Here is a 21,740-nt window from a genome sequence, read left to right as displayed (position 1 = left end):
GCCTGCATGCTGTGAAACAGCTGATCACGGCAGGTGGGAGGGAGGGGTAGGTGCTGATCGGCAGGGCTGCCCACACGTGGCAGGTGCTGGGGGCGAAGGAGCGGGGAGCTGCTGGGGGGCTGCTGACGTATCCCTTTGGCAGTGTACACTGGTAAATTCTGGCTCTTTCTCAGGCTCATGTTGGTCATCCCTGCTATAGATGCCCTTTATGCTCTCCAGTGCCTGCTCTTTGGTTATTTTCCCCCAGTCTTCTGGGAGATCGGCTGGCTTAGCCTTATACTCACTGGCAAACTGGCAATTAAATTCTTTAAACACAAACTTCCAGTAATTGGAAGCCTCACTGCTGGGGTCTGGCTGAATGCGCCAGTCTGGGTAATGCAGGCGGTAATCTCTGAAGGGAACCAGTTTCCCTTTTGTATCTGAATTGCTAAATGAAGCATTAGAGACCACATCAGAGGAGCATAACGAATAGTCAAGTGTTTCTGTGAGGTGATCCCTGCGTCGCCTCAGTCCCCGGGGCCGATGTACTGGTGCAGAGTGCTCTGTATGAACTGAGCCTTCTGCTTCACAGGGGACTCCGCAGAACGGACACCGCTTCCCACAGCCAAACACTCTCTTGAACAGCTCATCCTGGGGCTTCACCTGGAGCTTGGAGAGTTTCTCCTCTATGTTCACAGCTTTGAATTCTGATGCCAGGTTCTGCTCCAGCTCAGAGAGAGAGTCCTGAATGTCAGCAGAAAACTGGCTGGTATCGGCACTGGCTGTAAATTGGAAGAGGGTCGTTTCCAAACTGTCTCTGGGGAGGACTAGGTCTTTCTGTAACAGCCTGCAAACGTTTGCTACGAAGTCAGAGACTGTGCTCGTTCCCCCATCTATTGACATCTCTAGAGCTCCTCTGACTTTCTCGATGATGGCGGAAAGGATCCCTGCTTCAAGAGCTTCAATACTTTCTCTGTTTCCATAGTGATCTAAAATGTCTCTCCATATCGCTGCTTTGACAAAACTTTCATAGTCGTTAATGTATTTCTTATAGTTGTCAAAGTCCATCTCGTCCAGCAGTTTCTGCAGCACAGAGAGCTGGAAGCAGGCCCGGTTGCGGTAACCATTGGCCTTCTCACTTCTGGAAAGGTCATCTACTATCCTGATTCCCAGCTTTTTGTTAACATGTTCTGCCAGGGCAGGTTTGAGACAGTGCTCACAGAAATGCCTGGCTCTCTGCTGGCAGGGATCCTTTTCCAGGTAATGGTTCATAAATGTGGACAAATACTGAGGTTTCAATTTCTCCAGCCGTTCCTGGGGATCATTTTCTTTGATAAAGTTTTCATGCATCTCCTGGAATGCATGGGCCGCCTCCCCCAAAATATGAAGTTTCAGGTCAACTTCAAAGCAAGCGTTAATGTGAAGGTTTGGCACATCCTCCTGCTGAAGCCTCTCGTTGATCATCTGCAGCAGTTCTCTGCCATAGGTCTCATCATAATCCACTTTGGAATTCACCTTCTCTTTGATATAACGGTGGCACTTGTCCATTAAAGAACGAGCAAATTCCTCTGCTTTGTGCCGGTATTCCTGTGTGACCGATTCTCTCATGTCCCTGAAACACGTTAAATCCAAATAGTCATTGTCCATAGTGAAAGATTTAATCCTGTAACTGCACAAATTTCCTGCTTCCTGAAGTTTCTGCCTGACTGTGCTCCCTCGGTTCTCTAGGTCCTTTCTCAGCTGGAACTCTAGATCTTGGGAAACTTGGCGTCTCTTTAAACTAATGAGCTTTAACTCAGACACTGCTTCCTTCCACATCGTTTCAAATTCTACTTCCAGTTCCTTCTTCTCCAGTTTAAGTTTTCTCCTCTTGCAATCTTCCAGAAGGCTGACGACTTTCTTTTCCGTCATTCTCATGTACTCGGCCTGTATATTGTCTATCTTATGCCAGCTTTTTTTAATAAGAATCGCTTTTTCACACTTGCTGGCTGAGTAACGTTCAAGTTCCGTCTTGAGTCTCTTTGTGCTTCTGATAAAATCTTCTCTGTACTTTTCTATCAGGTATCGGTTTCTAGCTCTACTTTCAAAGTATCTCTGTAAACACTTCACAATCCTCTCTTCCCCTTTCTGCACTTTTTCCTGTGCCTCCTGTTTTAAGTTCCCAGCATCAGGTAGTTCATTACATGGCTGGTTCTGAATTGCCGTTTCTTGGTCACATACCCAGAGATGCATCTCCTTGCGGAGCTCCCACTCCCACTCCGAATACCTCAGACACAGCTGGTTATAGGCCTCGGCTACCAGGCTGTTTCTGAAGCTGAAGATGAAGTTCTCGTGTTTCACAGCGTTCCACAGATTCTTCACCCACTTGGTAAACAGGGGGATGTCCCTGGGGGTTCTGTTAGGTGTCCGGCTTCTCATAAAGTCAAGCAAGTATTTCTTTAGCTCATAAACACTTTCACTGTACCCCAGGTTCACTGGCGCCATGGGCGGGACTCCCTGCCACAGCCCAGGGATGTACCAGTTGTGTTTTTCCGGATCATACGCCATAATATCAGAAAAAGTCAGATCCCTGCTTAGTTTTTCCATCCTCGCTGCAGCTTTGGTCATTTCATTGAGATGTTCCAGGAAATGATTCCTGTCCCTCATGTTTTGTTCGTGGGCAGACACGTCACTGATGTTCTGATACACAAACTGGCAGTTGGGTTTGTGCCCTATTTCCTTCATCCTGAGAAAGGCGTGGACCACGATTTGCAGAATGTCCTTCATTTCGCTGGTGTTCTCCATGGCCATGTTAACGATTGTTATGTCGCTTAACCCAATCACCAGTGTGGCCAGCTCATTGTCATGTTCGTAACTGTCCTCCAGTTTGGCCAGCTGAGGGGCTCTCAAGCCTTCTGCGTCTATCACCAGGATAAAGTCGCAGCCCAGCTCCTGCTGAAACTTCTCTGCAACTTTAATGAGCGTCATGAAGGCTCCTCGCGTACATCGGCTGCTGCTCACGGCCAGCTGCAGGCCGAACATGGTATTGAGGAGGGTGGATTTGCCGGTGCTCTGCACGCCCAGCACTGACAGAACCAGCAATCTGGACTTTCCCCCCAGCTTGTCATGGAGCTTGGTCAGAACATCTGTCACCCACTGCAGCGGGACGTGGGATGCGTCTCCATCAATGATCTCTAGAGCAAATCCGCTCAGCATCAGGTCAGCGGCTATGCCTGGGAGATGAGTGAACCGCCTTTGGCTTTGGGTTATTTCGCTGTCCTTACACACTGAGTGTTCTGCCTCATAAAACTGCCCCAACTCCCGCATGAAATGCTCCACCCCTAAGGAACTGGCTGCAATTAATTCATCTAGCTTTGCTAGCTGCTCGGGGCTGTGGCCTGGAGTCCTGTATGTCTCCTTATATTTAGCCCGCAGTTTGGAAAGATTCTCCCTAGCAATGTGATCCAGTCTGAATTTCATCCATTTCAGGAAGTAGTGTGTTTCCACTGGAGTGAGCTGCTCTAGTGATGCCTTAAATGTCCCCATCCCGCCCGTGAGATCACGCCCGTTCTGCTGGGTCCGTAACTCCAGCAATTCCCGCCTCAGCTGAGATTTATAATCCTCTGTGGGGGTTTCCCCTTGCTTCTTCATTTGACAGAGTTCTCTTTCTACTTCAGCCAGGCGTTTACATGGGACCCCTTGGAGTGTCAGTGCTCTGCCCTTGTACTCGCCAACGTCCTCTATTTCCCCAGTGATTTTGTCTGCTCTCTTTCTCGCTTCCGCACATTCCTCGCAGTCCTCGTCTACCTGGATTCCTCGTTCACGCGCTGTCACAGCCATGTCCTCTATGCTCACGGCTCTCTGGGGCTGCTTCGTCAGGTGTGCTAAGGTGTCCTGCAGCCTTGTCACAAAGTCTGAATCGTTTGCAGTGTTATCCTTCACAAGCACGTGGGACTGGGTCAGCTTCAGCAGCGGGACCAGTTCATTGAGGAATCCCTGTGTTTTTCTGGTTATAGTACTGCTGGGGTTGAGTATGAGGTATAATTTTGGTCTCAAGTCCTGCAGTGATGATAGGAGTTCGTATTTTCTCTCGCTGATGCATTCAGTGAATATAAACACAGCGGAGGAGATCTCTGCCAGGAAGCTGAACTGCAGCCGGTGGGACTCAATGTCTCCTCGCAGGTTAATAACCGCAATGGGCTCCTGGAAAGGATCCGAACTCTCCCTCCCCCCGGGGAAATACCAGGAGATCTCTACCAACCCCTCTGCGATTTCCCGAGGGACGTTCCCAGACTCCATGTCCCGATGGATGAAGAAATCGTGCTGCTGCTGAGGGGGGCTCAGGACCTTGTTAAGGATTTTGGACTTGGACAAGCTGCATCTCCCCAGCCGCACGAAGGAAAAGGTTGGCACTGATGTGAGCACCAGGTTCTCCTCCCTGAACCCCCGGCTCTCTCGCAAGGAGAGTGGCCTCCAGTTCTTCACGATGTCCCGCATGGCCCACAGCAGGAGTGTGCACGTGGAGGTGCCCAGGGCAGGCAGCAGCAGGGGGAGGGCGAATTGGCACATGGACATCTTCAGCAGGATCTCCTGTCGCAGGAACGTGTCTGAGCAGCACAGAACAGCACAGAGCACATCCAGGGGGTTCACGCACACGCTGGGGGCTGGGCTTCTAGGAGGAATAATGGCAAAGGGTTTCTCCCCATCCTTGCGGATCCCATTGTCACCTGGTGCAGCGGGTCCTAGCCTTGTGCGTCTGGCCATCCCGTTCACAGCCATGACCTTCCTGAGGAAATGCCACGGGATCTCCCCTAACGTCCGAGGGTTACTCTCTTCTAACGTCTCCGTCTTAATTTCCAGGATGTCGTTCAGCTTCAGCTTTCTGCTTTGGTGTCTCTCCAGTCCCAGGTGCACTAGGAAGTCCTGGAGCGATTTCCCTTTTCCTGCAAAAACCAATACACATGTTAGTGGTGATGTTTGCATTGTCTGTGTGCCCCTCTCTCCACCCGGGTACTTCTCTCGGTTCACTCAGCTCTGTTCTGACTTCTGCCAAAGCTATTGATGATCCTGCTCCCAGTGTGACAATGTAACTTCCATGCTTCCTCCTCCTCTCATTTCTAGCGCCCACTGAATCAAAGGAATCTGCTAATCTCCTCTATGGAAATTCATTTCTGCCCTCTACAGCAACTTCATACCTGAGAATGATCCCCCTCCCGTCCCCAGGTCCCATTTAATCCAAAACTCTCACGTCCTCCCCTTGGCCTTGTTCCATTTCTGCCGCTCTGTAAAATTCTTTTCCAACCTCCACCTGATCTTTCCACACACCTCGTTCTGCCCCATGAGGCAATCCCCTTGTATTATGACAAAGGGCAAGTAGGAGCCCCTGACTGACCTTTGTAGCATTCATTATTTTATACAACTCAATCCAAATAGATCAGTGTCATGTACCCCGTACAGCGCATACTGTCGACACAATTAATTTACAAACCACATTAAAAATGCTACTTGGGTTGCAAAGTCGAGCCCATGTGACTTTCATCCAGCCCCCTTGTATGCATTGTGATACAGCATTTCATTACAGGGCCACAGACTGTTTTTCCACAGGCCCCCTGCCTCATTCCATCATGCACAGAACGGAAGCCCGGAGGGTTCAGAGAATAAGATTTGACCGTTCTTCTTCGCTGTGGGGCCCTCTTCAAAGCCATGTCCATTGAGGGGGGCCAGTCAAACGCTCAGGGCCCAAGGCTGTTTAAGAGAGTGCATCCCCCAACCAAATCAGTTCCTGCTCCATTATCCCAGAACTGAAGAGACCCACTGCTCTGTCCATGGTATCCCCAAAATCTTTGCGTGCTGTTAGTGTTATAGTTGTTAATGGTTATACATTAGGATACACCTAGGAATTCCTCCCCCAACCCCCCTTTTTTTTCCTATTATCTATTTCTGAGCCTTCCGGGTTTGCCCTGGCACCAGAACCAGGCTGGGCCAAGAACCCCACACAGCTGTGCATTGTGACCAGCCAGCCACCCAGAACTGGACGTGCAGAGCCACTGTGTCCTTTGCCCAGGGGAGACTCGTTCCCAGCTCGCTGGGCAGTGTGCAAAGCTTTCACACCCCGGACTCATCAGGACCATCAGCGTCGGCTCCAGGCTCATCTCACTGGCTGTGCCTCAGACCCCATCTAGTGCCAGGCAAAGAGCTGGTGCCATCAGCTCTGACTCAGGGCGGGGGGAGACCCTGGTTGTGTCTCCTAAACCAGCACTTCCAGCTGCTGCATTTCCTGCATCACCTGCCAATACCACCACCCCCAGCTGCTCCTCTGGCCCCAACCCCCAGCTGGCACCGTGCCTTGCTGCCACACCATCAGCACCAAGCGAGGACCCCTGACCCTCACTGACCCTGTCTTTGGACCTTGGCACCGGTGCCTGGGTGGGGCTTGGGGTTGCATAAACCAAACCGTAACACCGCCTTACGTTTGGGACGAAGGAAAGGATGTGCCGCAAGAGGCACTCACACACCCTCCTACACACACGTCTTCCACAAGGGTTGTGTAGCTCAGCACCAGGGACTGTCTGCTCCCAAGTGTGTGACTGGACAGAGAAGCAAACTCCCTTTATCTCAACGGATCAGATATGAACAGCTGACGCTCAACGCTTTATTGCCCTCATTTGAAACCGCTGGCGTGTGCGTGTGTGTAGTCAGCCCCAGTCTGAACTCAGTGTTTATGCAGGGGTTTAAAGTAACACATTAATGAGCAGCGAGGTGGCAAAATTCCTGGATGACCCAAAATTATGTAGGTTGTCGAGCCCAGAGAAAACAATGGGCAGCAGGATGGTGGATACAAGTCAGTGTAAGTTAAAAAGAGTTTTATTGAGGCGTGAAAAAAAATCACCTTTGTGACCAGTGCTTAACAAAAGCACGGCTGGTTGAATTTGAACGGGTACACAGTGGTGTTCATCTGATGCAAAAGAGCCCCACTTCTAAACCCCCGTTTTCATCATCTCATAACTTTCTGAACCGTTCCTTCATCTGTGGGGCTGAAATTGGCCTTGCTCTCTGTCCTGAAGGTGAATTTTATGGAAAGTTTGAGCAAACTCTCTTCAGCCAATTTTGAGCTATGGAGGAGTGAGGGAAAAGTGTGCTTTTTCCCATTGTTAAAATTGTGTTTTATCACTTAAAAAAAACAAAACAAAACCATGGCAACAGTAAAACGTCTGGAGTTTGAAATCTAAACTTAGCCTAGACAAGCACCAAACTACTTGGTGTAGTGGAGAAAGAAAGAAATACAGTTCTAAGCTGTTGAAAAACCACTTCTGAGCCTCCTCAGTGGGCATGTGCTAGCCAAGTTTTAAAACCACACTCAGGAGTGCCTGTTTTCTCTGCCCAGGCCTGCTGCGTGGCTAGTGTGTGTGTGGGAACCTGCAAACGTTGTGTTGGGAGCCATTTCAGAGGAAGACTACTCTAGACCTGACTGATGCTCTGTTTTCCCATGTTTTCTTTTTGAGAGAGACTGTCCGGTCTCCCTTCCTTAGTTCATTGCACATGTGGGTACTGAACGTTTCCGCTCACAGGATACGATCAGATAACAGTTCAAACAGGGACAGCAGACAGCTCACTGGGTAGCTTGAGGCTAGTCCCAATCACAGACCTGTGTAGAACCCAGCGGTAGGGCGCTTACCTTCAGCCTCATTCTGCAGGGAAACCTCGTCCTCTTCACTGTAGTGTTCACGTGGAGCTGAAACCAAGAACACAGCCCTGAGCCAGCGTGTGGTGACCCGTCGCCGCACCGCGTGTTACCTGCGCTATTGCAGCCTTCGCGTAAAGAACGAGTCTCAGAATTCAGTGTCAAATACTTACCTCCATGCTCACGCTCCAGCAGGACATCCGTCTCTGCACCGTGCTGGTCACGTGGAGCTGAAACCAAGAACACAAATCTGAGCCAGAGTGTGGTGACCCGTTGCTGCACAGTGTGTAACATGCGCTATTGCATCCTTCATGTGACGGAGTCACAGAATTCAGCTCTGGGGTATTTACCATTGCAGTCTGTCTGTAGGCGAACCTCATCTTCTGCACTGTAGCATGCAGGAGTATCTGAAATTAAGAGCATAACCCTGAGCCAGAACATGGTAACCCATTATTGCATGGTACAGTCACACTGTGTTACACGCTTCCTGCGAAGAATGCTTCACAGCTCATCACTTGTGTTTGCCTAACTGCAGACTCTGTAGGTTACAATATTTCCTACAGGTAGCATCTGATTGCAGACCATGAAGTGACTGTTTCAGGGTGTAACAGGGTGGACACCTGCTCCTGCCTGGGAGGGCTGGAAAACAGCCCTGCAGAGGGCTGCAGCTCTAAAAGCTGGACTGATTGGGGAAGTAGCCACAACTGGGCCACACCCCAATCAGGCCCCAGCTGGCCAGTATAAGAGGCTGGGAGCCAGATGTAGCCTATAAGACTAACCTGCTTGCCTGTAGATATATATCTTTTCTTATAGTTTAAATTTGATGTATTATATTTGATGTATTAGGCTTATAAATTTATATTAAAAGTAAGTTTGGCTGTAATGCAAGATCTACCTACAGGCCAAAACCCTGTATGTTACGCTAATGCGAAATTAACACCTTTTGAGACCCTCACCCAAAAAAGTAAAATTAGACAAAACACCCACGCAGATGTCTAGAGACCTTTACCTGGACCAATAGCCTTAAAGGGTGGAAACGGGTTTTCCCACAGACTTAACAAGTACACCACAAGAGACTGATGTGCGTACATACCTGTCATCAATACGCACATACATACCAGCCTATGGGGTAAGTATACCCTAACATTTCTGTGGGTGAGGAATGAAATTTGGGCATAAGAGGAAGAAGGTCCGGCATTTGCCCTATAAAAGAGGTAACTCATCTCAATAGAGTATCTCCGTTCTCCATTTTCTCCGTTCTTACTTTACTCCATCTTCATTTCTCACTATCTCTGTTCTCACTTTACTCTATTTTTATTTACTTTCTCCACTCTATCTACGATGACTGCTACTATTCGTAGGCTATACTTGTTTTTCTTAAACTTTAACTTTCAAGGGAACTAAGCTAAGCTCGGTTTCCCTAAGTTTTATTCTTCGTTTGTTTATTAGGTTTTGATTTAAGTTTAAGTCAGTCAAGTAAACCCTAGTCAGCTTTGATCGCTCTTAGCATTTTCTAAGCACTGCATCCCTCACTCAAGAATTGAGAAACCTGAACCACAAGGCTGTTCTTGTGTCTCTTACCACCAGGTTACCAAGGACGGGTGTCAGTATGTTAACCAAAGCTTTGTTGCATGTAATACTATATTATCATATGTATCTTTTGAATAGCAGTAATGCAATTGTCACTTTGTAACTCTGGGTATTTTACCATTTACTTACTATTATTGGTTTTAATAAAAAGTCTTTAAGACTATATCTGTATCTGTCCTTTATAAATTCTGTGGAGCCTGATTCGGGACAAGAACTTTTATCTTCTGATCAAACAGATTGGCGAGCCTAAAACCCACACCAATATATATTATTATTAAAATTAAATAAAATTAAATTAATAAATTAAATTCCCATCTTATCCAAATTAATATTATCAGAACACCCTAAATCAGGCTACACAGAGGCTAAACAGTTTCTCTCTAGCTGTAGAGGGAGACGGGCCTGGCTGCAGGGACCTGAGCAGAGAACCTGAGTGGAGCAGGGCTGGGGAAAGGCAGAGGAGCCGGGGAGCTCCAGCCTGGAAAGCCCCAGGCTGTGGCCTAGCATAAGGCCTATTAGGTACTGGAGTAGGGTGACCAGATGTCCCGATTTTATAGGGACAGTCCCGATTTTGGGGTCTTTTTCTTATATAAGCTCCTATTACCCCCCACCCCCTGTCCCGATTTTTCACACTTGCTGTCTAGTCACCCTAGACTGGGTTGCAGGGGGCAGCCCATGGGTAGGCAGAGGCAGCAGGTCTGAACCCCGTTGCCTGTGATGAGTGGCTGATACTGTAGTTGGCCCCAGTGAACGGGGGCTAGATGGAGACTGGGCAGTAGCCAAGACTGAGGCGAAGTGGGGATAATGGGTGGGGGCTCCCTGGGCGGGGGAGACCCAGAGCTGTGGGGGTACTGCCAGGGGGCAGCACCCAGAGAAAGGGGCACCGGGGTCCTGGGAGGGACACGGGGCCTGTGGCAAGGCGGATCACCGGCCTGCAGAGGGCGCTCCGAGGCTGGGAGAGCTAATTCCTGAGGACAACCAGCAGGAGGCGCCGCCGGGTGAGTCTGCGCCAGCTTACACAGGGAAATTACCTGACTGACTATCCTAGAAGTATGAGGTATCGAAACCTGCCAGCAACTCCTCTGATGGACTCATTGAGGGATTGGTCCCCAGTGCATTCACCTGGCTGCAGTGGGAAGCCTCTGAGTATCTTCTGGAAAAGAGCAGGTGGCTTCCCTGCTCGCTAGTTCCCAGTGCTCCCTTTCCAGACCGATGGATGGGTCATGTACCAGAAGAAGACTTTGTCCTTATTGGTAAATTTGTCTAACAGCAGATCCATTAGTCTGAATCCTCTCGCCCTCCCCTCTTTGTAGACACATTATTAATTCCAACCCTCACAACTATCCCCTGGGCGAGTGATGTTTACAGGAGGGGAACATTTGGATGCCCCAGCTGCTCATCACTGGGCTGCCTATTCCATAGTTCGTTATCCAGACAAATGGATCCCCTGGGAAGAAGAAGGAAAACGTAGCATGGATTAGTTCTCCAATGCTGTTACCTTTCTGAGAGCTCCGTCTTCTTCTCCGGTACATATAGACTCCAACACCTGCCACAACCGTTACTACCACGCCTACGATGGCAAAAATCCAAGCGTTGCTGCGGCCAGAGCTCTCCGCCTCAGTCTTGTTCTCCCTCACCAAGGCTGCGTTTGGAGAGGTTAAAGGTAAGCTGTGGAGGGCTCAGGATACAGACTGTGATCAAATACTAGGCAGGTGGGATCATTTCGCAATGGTACTGAAAAGACTTTGAGGACTGGATCTCCTGCCAGTGCATAGTCATTCAGGCCTGGCCTACGCTTCAAATTTAGTCAACGCAGTTTCGGCACTCGGGTGTGAAAATGCACAGCCCTGAGCGCTGCCGCTATGCCGAGCTAGCCCCCGGTGTAGATACTGCTGGGCTGACAGATGAATGCGTCCCTCAACCTGGCTACCATCACTCGGGGAGGTGGCGCTCCACCAGTGACAGAAAACCCCTTCCATCGGCACAGGCTGTATCTGCACGACAGGGTTATTCTGACAGAGCTCCAGCACCCTGGCGATGTCACTAGTCCCCGTAGCATAGACATGGCCTCAGACAGCGACAGGTGGGGAGTCTCCCGGGGAAGAGAGGGCTCTATCACTCACCAGAATGAGCATGGAGTCCCTGGCCCGCATGGGAGAGGGAATGGCCCCGTATGGTGTCAAAGTGTAAAAACGCCTCTTTTCCCAGCAAGCCAGCCTTGATTCCTGGCAGCATCAGCTCAGCCATCACAGAGAAAAACGGAGTCCCAGGAGCTCACTGCATCCTGGTTTTTCCTTCCGGACACAGCCTGCAAACCGCAACGTGCTGTTTGCTGTGGGCTGAGGTTAAAGTTCCTGCCACAATCTCCCCCTGGCAACTTTCAGACAAGCCAGACAAGCCAAAGTTTGATCCTGTGCCCAAATGAAACCCTTCCCTGCCTTCCACCCCAGAGGTGGCTGCATGTCTGCGGTGCCCTGTCTACCCTGTGTATCAGGGAGGGTGCACCCCAGCGCTGGCCGAGGCTTGTCACTGTTACCTTTAACTCTCTCACAGACGCTCAGGTTCTGATTAAAGGGGGCGTGGATCAGAGAGCAGCAGAAGGTGCTGTCCTCAGGGCCGGTCACCACCAGGCGGCTCTGCACCTCGAACACTCCCTCACTGCCCCGACGAAGTTCTGCTGGCTCCGATTGGTTCAGCTGGTTTCCGTTCCCATCGTGCCATGTTATTTCAGCCTTGGGATAGCCCCCCCTGGACTTGCACTGCAGGGTCATCTCGCCCTCCTCCCAGGAAAGGAGTGTGACCTGGGGGGGTTCGTATGGCGCTGAAAAGCAAGATCTCTGGTTAGCCTTCGTGGGCACGGACCATTGAGCAGCCAACAACCTGATAGAGCCCAGTTCACTGCAGGGCTCAGCGACAGTATCCTCATTAAACCTCCGAGCCTGGCCAGTTCCTTGCATTGCATCCAGACAGCGCGACGGACCAGCGCACCCCACCAGCTCCCGAGGAGCACTCAATGGTGCCTCTTTGTAATATTAGTGTGACGTTATTGACATGAACTGGGACTGTATAGATCACTGTTGCAACCAAGGTCCTATAGTGGCACCAAATCTTCTACAAAGTAAGGTGTCTAAGACAAGGTTATGATTTGCTGGGTATGATGATGCTCTCTGAATGCATGGATCATTTTTGTATTTAAAGTTATAAGTATTGGCTCTATACTGTCTGTATTTCAAACTTGTGCTCTGCGTCTGGGAGACACCCCAGACAATGTGGCGTCAGCACTGCCTGGCCTGCTGGATGGCCCTTAAGGCCCATCAGCTCCACAACTGACCCACTGAGAGAAGCAGATACACCTGGTGACTCAGCAAGGCAGGGACAGGCCTAGGGACAGAACTGCCATGGCTGGGCAGCTTGTATTTGAGACAAAGGAAGCAGAGGCCACATGGCAGAGGACATAAAAGGCCCTGAAAACTCCTCCATCTTGTCTTCACTCCTGCTTCTTACCTCTGGAGGGACTTTGCTACAAACGGAAGCGCTGAACAAAGGACTGAGGACCCATCCCAGCTGGGGATGTTCCAGAGACTTGATTTGAACCTGCAGTTTATTCCATCACTGCTACAAGCCTGAACCAAGAACTTTGCCATCACTGTATGTAATTGATTCCATTTAACCGATTCTAACTCTCATCTGTATTTCCTTCTTTTATGAATTAGCCTTTAGATTTTAAAGGATTGGCAACAGCGTGATTTGTGGGTAAGATCTGATTTGTGTATTGATCTGGGTCTGGGGCTTGGTCCTTTGGGATCAGGAGAACCTTTTTCTGTTACTGGGGTATTGGTTTTCATAACCATTCATTCCCATAACAAGTGGCACTGGTTGTGATTCTGGGAAACTGGAGTGTCTACGGGAATTGCTTGTGTGACTTGTGGTTAGCCAGTGGGGTGAGACCGAAATCCTCTCTGTTTGGCTGGTTTGGTGCCTTAATAATAAAGACACCCAGCTTTGGGGCTGTGACTGCCCTGCTCTGAGCAATTTGTCCTGAATTGACACTCTCAGTTGTGTCCCATCAGAGGCAGCATCGTTACCGTTAGTCCTTGTTATTAGAATCAGGTTGAGTCTCGCTGCCTTGGAGAAGGGGTGACGGTAGCTCTTTCTGCAGAGTCACGCTCCTCTCACAAATGGAGCCTAGAGCACCCTGCAGACCTAGCTAACCCACCTCTAGTTTTGCTGCACTCGCTGGGCAGAGCATGGTCCGTTTACCTGACACATGGAGGATGACGCTCCCAATGACCACGTCCTGGCTGTTCACTATGATGCACCTGTATTCCCCGCTGTCTGACGGACGCACCTGGGTGAGGTTCAGGGAGGCCACCCCTTCACTGAGCTCTTGGAGAAAGAGCTTCGTCCGACCCTTGAACTCCACCTCCTGGTCCTCCAGCCTGTCGGCCCCATCGTAGTAGCTGTGCACCACGGAGCCCTCCTCGTCTCGGAAGACGTGCCAGTGGATGCGGAGTCTGTTCAGCACAAAGTCTGAGGACAGCTTGAATCTGCAGCTGAGGGTGACGTCCTCCCCCACTCTGGAGTGGATGTTTGATTTGTCACTCGACTCTGGGAGAAGGAGAACGTGGTGTTATAGACTCCACATACGGCCGTGGGTTTGGTTTTATGTCCATGCCGGTATCGCTCTGTCACATACCACAGCCCCCTGGGCTCCTGCTTTGTAACTCACCCGATCCTGCAGTGACACATCCCAGGAGCACAGGAAACCAGACCACTCGTAGCATCTCTGGAGGAGGGCACAGGGTGCCCGGGAGCCCTTGCTGTATTCCTAAAAGAGAGCGAATCGGCTTATGGACACGTTAACCCTTACAGCACTGGACAAGAACTGGTCTGCTGCCCTCAGCCAATTACACAGAGCAACTGAAGAGGAGGAAATTCATAGAACCGTAGCAACGTAGGCCCAGAAGGGACCTCGATCGGTTGTATGGTCCCACCCCCTGCCCTGAGGCAGGACTAAGTGTTATCTACAATACTTCATGCACAGGGCCTTCCATTCCCCTTCTCCCCCAGACAAGCACCTGGCCCCCAATTGCTCCACCCCAGTGAGATGCTGCCTCCCCAGTCAAGTCCCCTTTGCTTCCCGCCCACCTCCCCTCTTCAGCCTCCGGCTCATCTCCCAGCACCACTATTCCTGCTGCCGGTGCACTTCTGTACCGCTGCCTTTGGGCCGCCTTGGGCTGTCTTGTCTCTGGACTCGCAGCCCAATGACCTTAAAGAAACCTGTTTTGTTCTTCTTTTAGTTATGGGGAAATTAGCCCATTTTTAGGTGCCAGGGCCAAAGTCTAAAGCAGACAGGAACATCCCCAAACAGAGAAAGAGGGTGATTTCACAGGGCCAGATCCCGGGCTGTAACTCGGTGTAGCTGCACTGAGCTCAGAGGAGCTGTGCCAGGTTACACCAGCCGAAGAGCTGGCCACATTTGCTAGTTTGGGCTGCATTATCTGTGCCTCTAGAGGTCTCAACGCCATACAGCATTAGACAGTAAGCTACATCCACAGTTTTTAATATAAAAGATTTTCTTCCCATTCACATTAGTTTTTATGGAGCACGGATACGGTATATCATTACAATCCAACTTCTATTCTATGCATCCGAAGAAGTGGGCTGTAGCCCACGAAAGCTTATGCTCTAATAAATCTGTTAGTCTCTAAGATGCCACAAGTACTCCTGTTCTTTTTGCGGATACAGACTAACACGGCTGCTACTCTGAAACCTTCTATTTTACTGTTATTAAATCATTTTAAAACAGCACAAAGATGCAGCTATCTGGTAAGTCCAGAGCAAAGTGCTAAGGATAATTACTCTCCTGGTTTAGATAAGACTTTTTATGTCCTGCAGTTACAGTGTACATTCGTGCAGAGGAAACGTCATTACTTACGAGAACAGCTAGTCAGCAGCTGTGGTGAATATTGCCTAGAAAACTCACCAGCCTTCAAAACAGGATATGATCAATGACTAAATACTGAGGGGGGATGTCTAGCGGGAGCTGCAGGGTTCAGGATCTCTTCTTAGTTAACATCTTCGTTCGGGATCTGGAAGAAGGGGACAAACAACCCTTAAAATACAATTCACAGTTGATATTTGTTACTGTTCAGGTTGCTCGGCTCAGCGGCTCTCAACCTTTCCAGACGACTGTCCCCCTTTCAGGAGGCTGATTGGTCGTGTTCCCCAAGTTTCACTTCACTTAACAACTTGCTTACAAAATCGGACATGAAAATACACAAGTGTCACAGACACTGTTACCGAACAGTTGCTGACTTTCTCATTTTTACCATATCATTCTAAAATAAATCCATTGGCATAGAAATATTGTGTAGTACACAGAGCAGCATAAACAAGTCATTGTCTGTATGAAATCTGAGTTTGTACGGACTTCGCTAGTGCTTGTTATGTTGCCTGTAGTAAAACTAGTTAAATCTCTAGATGAGTTGCTGTACCCCCTGGAAAACTCCTGCCTACCCCTAGGGTACCATCCCCCTGGCTCAGCTCCCCTTTTCCATAATACTGTTTGATGAGGGATATTGCAGCCTGCTCAGTTCCACAGACCTTGTATCCCGCTGTGGGGAGCCCCCTGCTCCCCATTAGGGTCACATGTTTAACTCTCAGGTCCAGACACTTTCAGTCCTGGAGCAGGAAGGAATGGGGAGGAAATACGGCTACACCAGGGCAAGACAGAGGAGCCACGCCCTGTATTGTGGCAATGCACATACACCAGGTGACAGACGTAAGGCAGAGCAGGTAACATTAACACTGGCATTTCTGAACTCTGAATACGCAACCACCAACCGTACCACTTCTACATGGGGTTTTGGAACAGAGGAGAGTGGGTTTATGTCAATAAAACACCGGAAGTTACTGAACAGAGAGAAACAACAAAACCATCTTTGAGACCGAGCCAGCAAAGTAGCTCAAAGGGTGACCATACATCCCACTTTGGCTGGACAGTCCCTTTTCTAAGCCCTGTCCCGGCCGTTCTGGCTTTTTTGGCCAAAGTGGGCATTTGTCCTGTTTGCGCTTGCCAATCTGATCAGTTGGGAAAGGCAACCGGGACAAATGCCAACTTTTGTCAAAAAAGTGGGGTGCGGGGTGGAGGAACATGAGGGGGGACGAGCAGCGATGCCAGCCCCACACAGGGGGGAAGCAGGGCTCAGCGAGGCAGGCAGAGCTCGGGCGAGCAGCAACTCCAGCCCTGCACAGGGAAGGGGGTTTGGGCAAGCAGCTTGGGCCAGCCCCGCGGGCAGGGTGGGAGCTTTGGCGAGTGGTTTGGGCCAGCCAGGGCTGGCTTTAGGAAGTGCGGGGCCCAATTCGAACATTTTCGGCGGGGTCCCGGCAGGGATGACTAAAAAAAAAAAAAACCCTTTCATTTCTTCCATGTATTATTTACTTTCCATAACTATATAAATAATAAAATTATATATTATGTACATTGCGTCATATATGCTGTTGATCGGTTATTAATGAGCTCCGTTTCATATGTGTGGGTCCCTGCCACTCCCTAGGCGTGTGCTAGGGTGACCAGATGTTCCAATTTTATAGGGACAGTCCCAATTTTTGGGTCTTTTTCTTATATAGGCTCCTATTACCCCCCACCCCTGTCCCAATTTTTTACACTTGCTGTCTGGTCACCCTGTTGTGCACATGTGTGGGTCCCTGCTGCTCCCTGCCCCCCTCATTGAAGCAGGTGTGCAGGGTTACTGCCCTGGGAACTGCAGGGCACCACTGGACATGGGGCTGGCTGGAGGCAGGGCAGGGGCTGACTGGAGGTAGGGTCTGGCTGCAGGCAGGACAAGGGGTGGGGGGCTGGCTGGAGACAGGGGTGTGTGGGGCGGGCTGGCTTCAAGCAGGGCCGCAGGGGGGTGTGGCGGGGGTTGGCAGGGCTGGAGACAGAGGAGTGCGGGACTGGCTGGCTTCAGGCAGGGGGGTGCAGCAGTGGTTCGCTGGAGACAGGGCAGGGGGTGCGGCAGGACTGGCTGCAGGCAGGGCAAGGGGTGCGGGGCTGGCTGGAGACAGGGGTGTGTGGGGCTGGCTGGCTTTGGGCAGGGCTGCAGGGGGGTGCGGCAGGGGTTGTCTGGAGACAGGGCAGAGGGTGCAGCAGGGGCTGGCTGTGGGCAGGGGGTGCAGGGCTGGCTGCAGGCAGGGCAGGGGGGGCGGGGCTGGGGCGGGTAGGACAGGGGGTGCAGGGCTGGTGTGGGCAGGGGGGGCGGGACTGGAGGCGGGTAGGGGGTGCAGGGCTGGCTGGAGACAGGGGCTGGCTGCAGGCAGGGCAGGGGGTGCGGGGCTGGTGTGGGCAGGGGGTGCAGCAGAGGCAGCTGGAGCCCAAGCCCTTTAAATCGCCCCCGAGCCCCCCGCTATCCCAGGGCTCTGGGGGCTATTTAAAGGGCCCGGGGCTCCCCTGCTTCTACCGCCCCGGGCCTTTAAATAGCCGCGGGAGACCTGGGGAAGCGGCGGGGCTCTGGCGGCTATTGAAAGGGCCGGGGCGGTAGAAGCAACAGGAGCCCCGGACTTTTTAAATAGCCCCCAGAGCCCAGCAGCCCTACCCCAGGACTCCAGCAGTGGGGCTCTGGTGGCAATTTAAAGGGCCTGGGCCTTTTAAATTGCCCCCTGGGGAAGCTGGGCCATCCCGGTACGGCGCACTGCTCTTGCCGGTACACCATACCGGGACTTGGGCGCAGGGCCCGATTCAGGGGAATTGGTTGAATTGGCCTAAAGCCGGCCCTGGGGCCAGCCCCAGACAGTGTCCCGTTTTCCATTTGGGAAACATGGTAACAGTACTCATCTTGAATTTCCATCTCCACATCTGTTCCATGGTCTAAAATGTGAAACGAGCGACTTACCTACAGACTGCAGGGTCCTGGGGATGTTGGAACAGCAGATCTAGTTCCAAAACACGGAGAACTGCTTTGTATTTAAACACTTTATTTCCTTATGCACTTATAGTTAATTACTGACAAAATGTAAAAGTGAAACTACCTTGTAACCTTTAGACTCTAGGTACTTTGTATACACCCTTTGCCTGCTGCTCGCTTTTTCATGTATTCACTCACAGAAACATACCCATTTCCCAGCAGGTGGTGATGAATACTGGAGGTGGATGGGAGGAAGGTCAATGGATACTGGGATACGGGCACTGAGGTGACACTGGCCCGGCCCGAGGTGGTGGCCCCAGATCAGGTGGTGCCCAACCCCTACCTGACCCTGACGGGGGTGGGCGGGACACCAGTCAAAGTGCCCGTGGCAAGGGTACACCTGAAGTGGGGGGCCAAGGAGGGCCCCAAGGATGTGGGGGTACACCCGTATTTGCCCACTGAGGTGTTGATGGGGGGGGACCTGGAGGACTGGCCAAGCAACCCCCAAAAGGCACTGGTTGTAACCCGCAGTCAGAGCCGGCGAGGGGCACTGTGCCCTGGCCTTGGGGGGTGTGCCTTGCCTGAGGCGTAGGACCCTAACCTGGTGGGGAGGGAACGCCCAGGGACACGGCTCAGGGAGGCTGCAGCTTCAGACCCAGCGGGCGAGAAAGAGCAGGTGGCCATCCCCGTCCCAGCTGCTGAGTTCCAGGCTGAGTTGCAGAGAGATCCCTCCTTGCGGAAGATAAGGGACCTGGCCGACCTCAATGCGGTACAGACCATGGGACGAGGTGGCCGGAAAAGGTTCCTGTGGGAGAAGGGGTTCCTGTACCGAGAATGGGCTCCCCCAGGGGAAATGGAGTCGGGGGGATCAGGAGGCAGCTGGTGGTACCCCAGAAGTATCGCCGCCAGCTGCTGTGCCGGGCCCATGACATTCCCCTCTCAGGGCACCAGGGAATCCTGTTGTAGGAGCAGCAGTGATCTGTTCAGAGACGCTAATTAGAATAATAAAAGAAACACTTAAAACCACAGGCACAAAAGATCAGCACTGATCTGCCTGTCACGCTGCCCCTCTCCGCCCAGCTGCTACTGCGCTGTCTGATCCCATCCTCCCTGCAGGGCCTCTGTCTGAGAAAGCCCCTTTGCTCAGTGGTTTGTCTCTGATGTCAGCCGTGAGCTCCTTCAATCTGGCTTTTGAGCACATGGAGACGCTGCTGCGCTCTGTCAGGGTTTTTACTCACGGAAAGCTTATGCCCAAATAAATCTGTTAGTCTTTAAGGTGCCACCAGACTCCTTGTTGTTTCTGTCAGGGGGGTTATTCTGACTCTCTTTTGTGTCTAACACAGGCCTGGAGAATCCCACCCTGTTCCCCCTGTATTGAGACAAATAACGTGTGTTTGATGGAAGCACCTTTCGCAGAGTCACCCAAGAGATGGCGAGTCCAGCACTTCCCTGGGGAGTTTGTTCCCGTGGTTAATCACCATTGGCACCGGGTTTCTCATGTGAGTTTGCCCTGCTCCAGCATCGGCTCGTGTTCTGGCTCGCTCTGCTAGAGCGAAGAGCCCTTTAGTACCTGTTTCAGAGTAGCAGACGTGTTAGTCTGTATCCGCAAAAAGAACAGGAGTACTTGTGGCACCTTAGAGACTAACAAATTTATTAGAGCATAAGCTTTCGTGGGCTACAGCCCACTTCTTCGGATGCAGTAGCCCACGAAAGCTTCTGCTCTAATAAATTTGTTAGTCTCTAAGGTGCCACAAGTACTCCTGTTCTTCTTTAGTACCTGGTATTTTCTCCCCTTAGAAGCACTTACACACTGCAATCAGGTCACCTCCGAATCTCTTTGATAAAGTGAACAGACAGAGCTCTTTCAGTCTCTCAGGGGCAGGCATCTCCTCCAGCCTCACATAACATTTGTGGTTCCTCTCTGCAGCCTCTCCAGTTGTTCAGCAGGACCCCAGAACTGGACGCAGCATTCCAGCATCGGCCTCGCCATGGGGAAGCTGCAGGTTAGAAATAGGCAGACGGTGTTAGACGGACCCAATGTGCGGCGCCCAGAGCTGGGCTGGGCTGGTTTCTATGGCTCCTCCCTTAGATCAAAGCAGACAGCCCCATCCTCCTACAACCAGCACATCCTGAGAGAGATCTCACAGCACACTCCCGCAGCCAGGCGTGCTGAGATGCAACCCCTCCGGTGTTTCTCCATCCTCCTGCTCGCAGTGTCAGTCAGCTCCCAGGAGAGCGGTAAGTAAGAGCCGTTTATTGGTACGCCAGGGCTTGGTCAGCAGTGTTATGCCTAATGTGTATATTTATGCCAGGCACGGCAGTAAGGGCGCCAATACAAGCCACAGGATTGGTTCGCTGCTGCTTTCAGTGGCTGTGAAAAGAACCACATAAACTGATCGTCTCTTTCCCGCACAGAGCGGGAAGATGGAAAGTATTTAATCATTGAACAAGAAGCATTAATTTAAAGTTTATAAGTTAACTTTAAAAAAGCTCAGACTGTCCACTCCATCTCTTCGCGCAGGCAGGTTGCTCCCTGATGTGCCTTTTCTTACCTCTGGGTGACAGGGTAAAGGGCTTGTGTGTGTTTTACTGTCTCTCCATTGATGTAGCTAATAAACAGACCTGAGAATGAACTAGACAATGACAGCGCCACACTCTGTGTCCCCCTGGACGATGCTGCTGATTTCTCGTCTCCCACCCACTCCAAACTCGCGCTCCTTAGATGTCTCTTCCGTCCGTCATGTTGTGAGCCGCGCTCAGTTCGTCTGTCCCCCTGGTGAAAAGATGGAGGAATGAGTTTCCATTAGGTTTGGTGTGTTACAAGGAGGACTCAGGGACCAATCACTCTCCTTGGTCGGTAAGGACAGACCAAGCAGCAGCAGCTGGGAAACCTCCTCTAAAATCTTAAGAGAAACTTTCTGTGAGAAGCGTTTGAGTGACAGGAGCAGCAATTTGGGAAGACTGTAAAGTCTCCTCCATAAAGAGACTGCAGGCAGTGGATAAGCCATGGCTGAAATCCGTCCTGCCACAATGCTGAGAGATCAGCTAGAGCACTCGCTGGTCTCTGCGTCTGAGCATTTACCGTACATCGCTCGGAACGCCTGCTGGCCCGGGGACAAATGGAGAGTGGGTAGTAGCGACCTATCCGCCCACTGGAGAATGTCCGACATTTCCAGAACAGCTTCCTATTGTCACGTTTATTTCCTCACAGCATTTTTCTGGCTCTTTGTTCAGATTCTTGTTAATAAAAAGGCAGGTTTTAGTGGGTCTCGCTGGCCCTAGCAAGAATTTCCACCTCAGCATTAAGTCAGGGTTGCCTTCCTGCCCTGAGCTGTTGATACGCCCACTCTTTGTAAATGCTTTCCGTGGGACTCGCGCGCCTGCATGCACTACGGTCTTTGGAAAGTCTCCCCCAGCACTAGAAATAAGAAAAGAAACTTTTGAAAAAGGCTCTTTGGTGTTAAATAGCCACAATCCCAGAATCGTCGGCTCACGAAGGCAAGTGGAGCGCCCCGGTTCTCCGTCCCTTGGAGGCTGTAAATCGCAATGGGGCATCTCGCTCTGAAAGCTCCATTCTGGCTCCCCGGTCGCTCTGTTCCGGATGC

At 51.1% G+C, this 21,740-nt stretch overlaps 1 protein-coding gene across 1 annotated transcript in view; it reads right to left on the bottom strand.

The window, feature by feature from the left end:
* LOC117876597 (interferon-induced very large GTPase 1-like) overlaps window positions 1-18,243 on the bottom strand; it is an 18,367-nt gene extending 124 nt beyond the window's left edge. The window contains exons 1-10 of the mRNA XM_034768848.1: window positions 18,124-18,243; window positions 15,216-15,321; window positions 13,959-14,057; window positions 13,490-13,837; window positions 11,766-12,050; window positions 10,728-10,871; window positions 7,990-8,046; window positions 7,813-7,869; window positions 7,634-7,690; window positions 128-4,901 (exon numbers count right to left, since the gene is read on the bottom strand). Of these exons, the coding sequence (XP_034624739.1) occupies window positions 128-4,901; window positions 7,634-7,690; window positions 7,813-7,869; window positions 7,990-8,046; window positions 10,728-10,871; window positions 11,766-12,050; window positions 13,490-13,837; window positions 13,959-14,013 (5,777 nt within the window). The 5' untranslated portion in view covers window positions 14,014-14,057; window positions 15,216-15,321; window positions 18,124-18,243. The remainder of the gene's footprint in view (window positions 1-127; window positions 4,902-7,633; window positions 7,691-7,812; window positions 7,870-7,989; window positions 8,047-10,727; window positions 10,872-11,765; window positions 12,051-13,489; window positions 13,838-13,958; window positions 14,058-15,215; window positions 15,322-18,123) is intronic.
* Between the last annotated feature and the right edge of the window lie 3,497 nt (window positions 18,244-21,740).

The sequence above is a fragment of the Trachemys scripta genome, chromosome 4 (assembly GCF_013100865.1).
Source record: "Trachemys scripta elegans isolate TJP31775 chromosome 4, CAS_Tse_1.0, whole genome shotgun sequence".
Lineage (NCBI taxonomy): Eukaryota > Metazoa > Chordata > Testudines > Emydidae > Trachemys > Trachemys scripta.
Note: the sequence above shows the minus strand (reverse complement) of the source record. Positions and strands in the feature narration are given on the sequence as shown.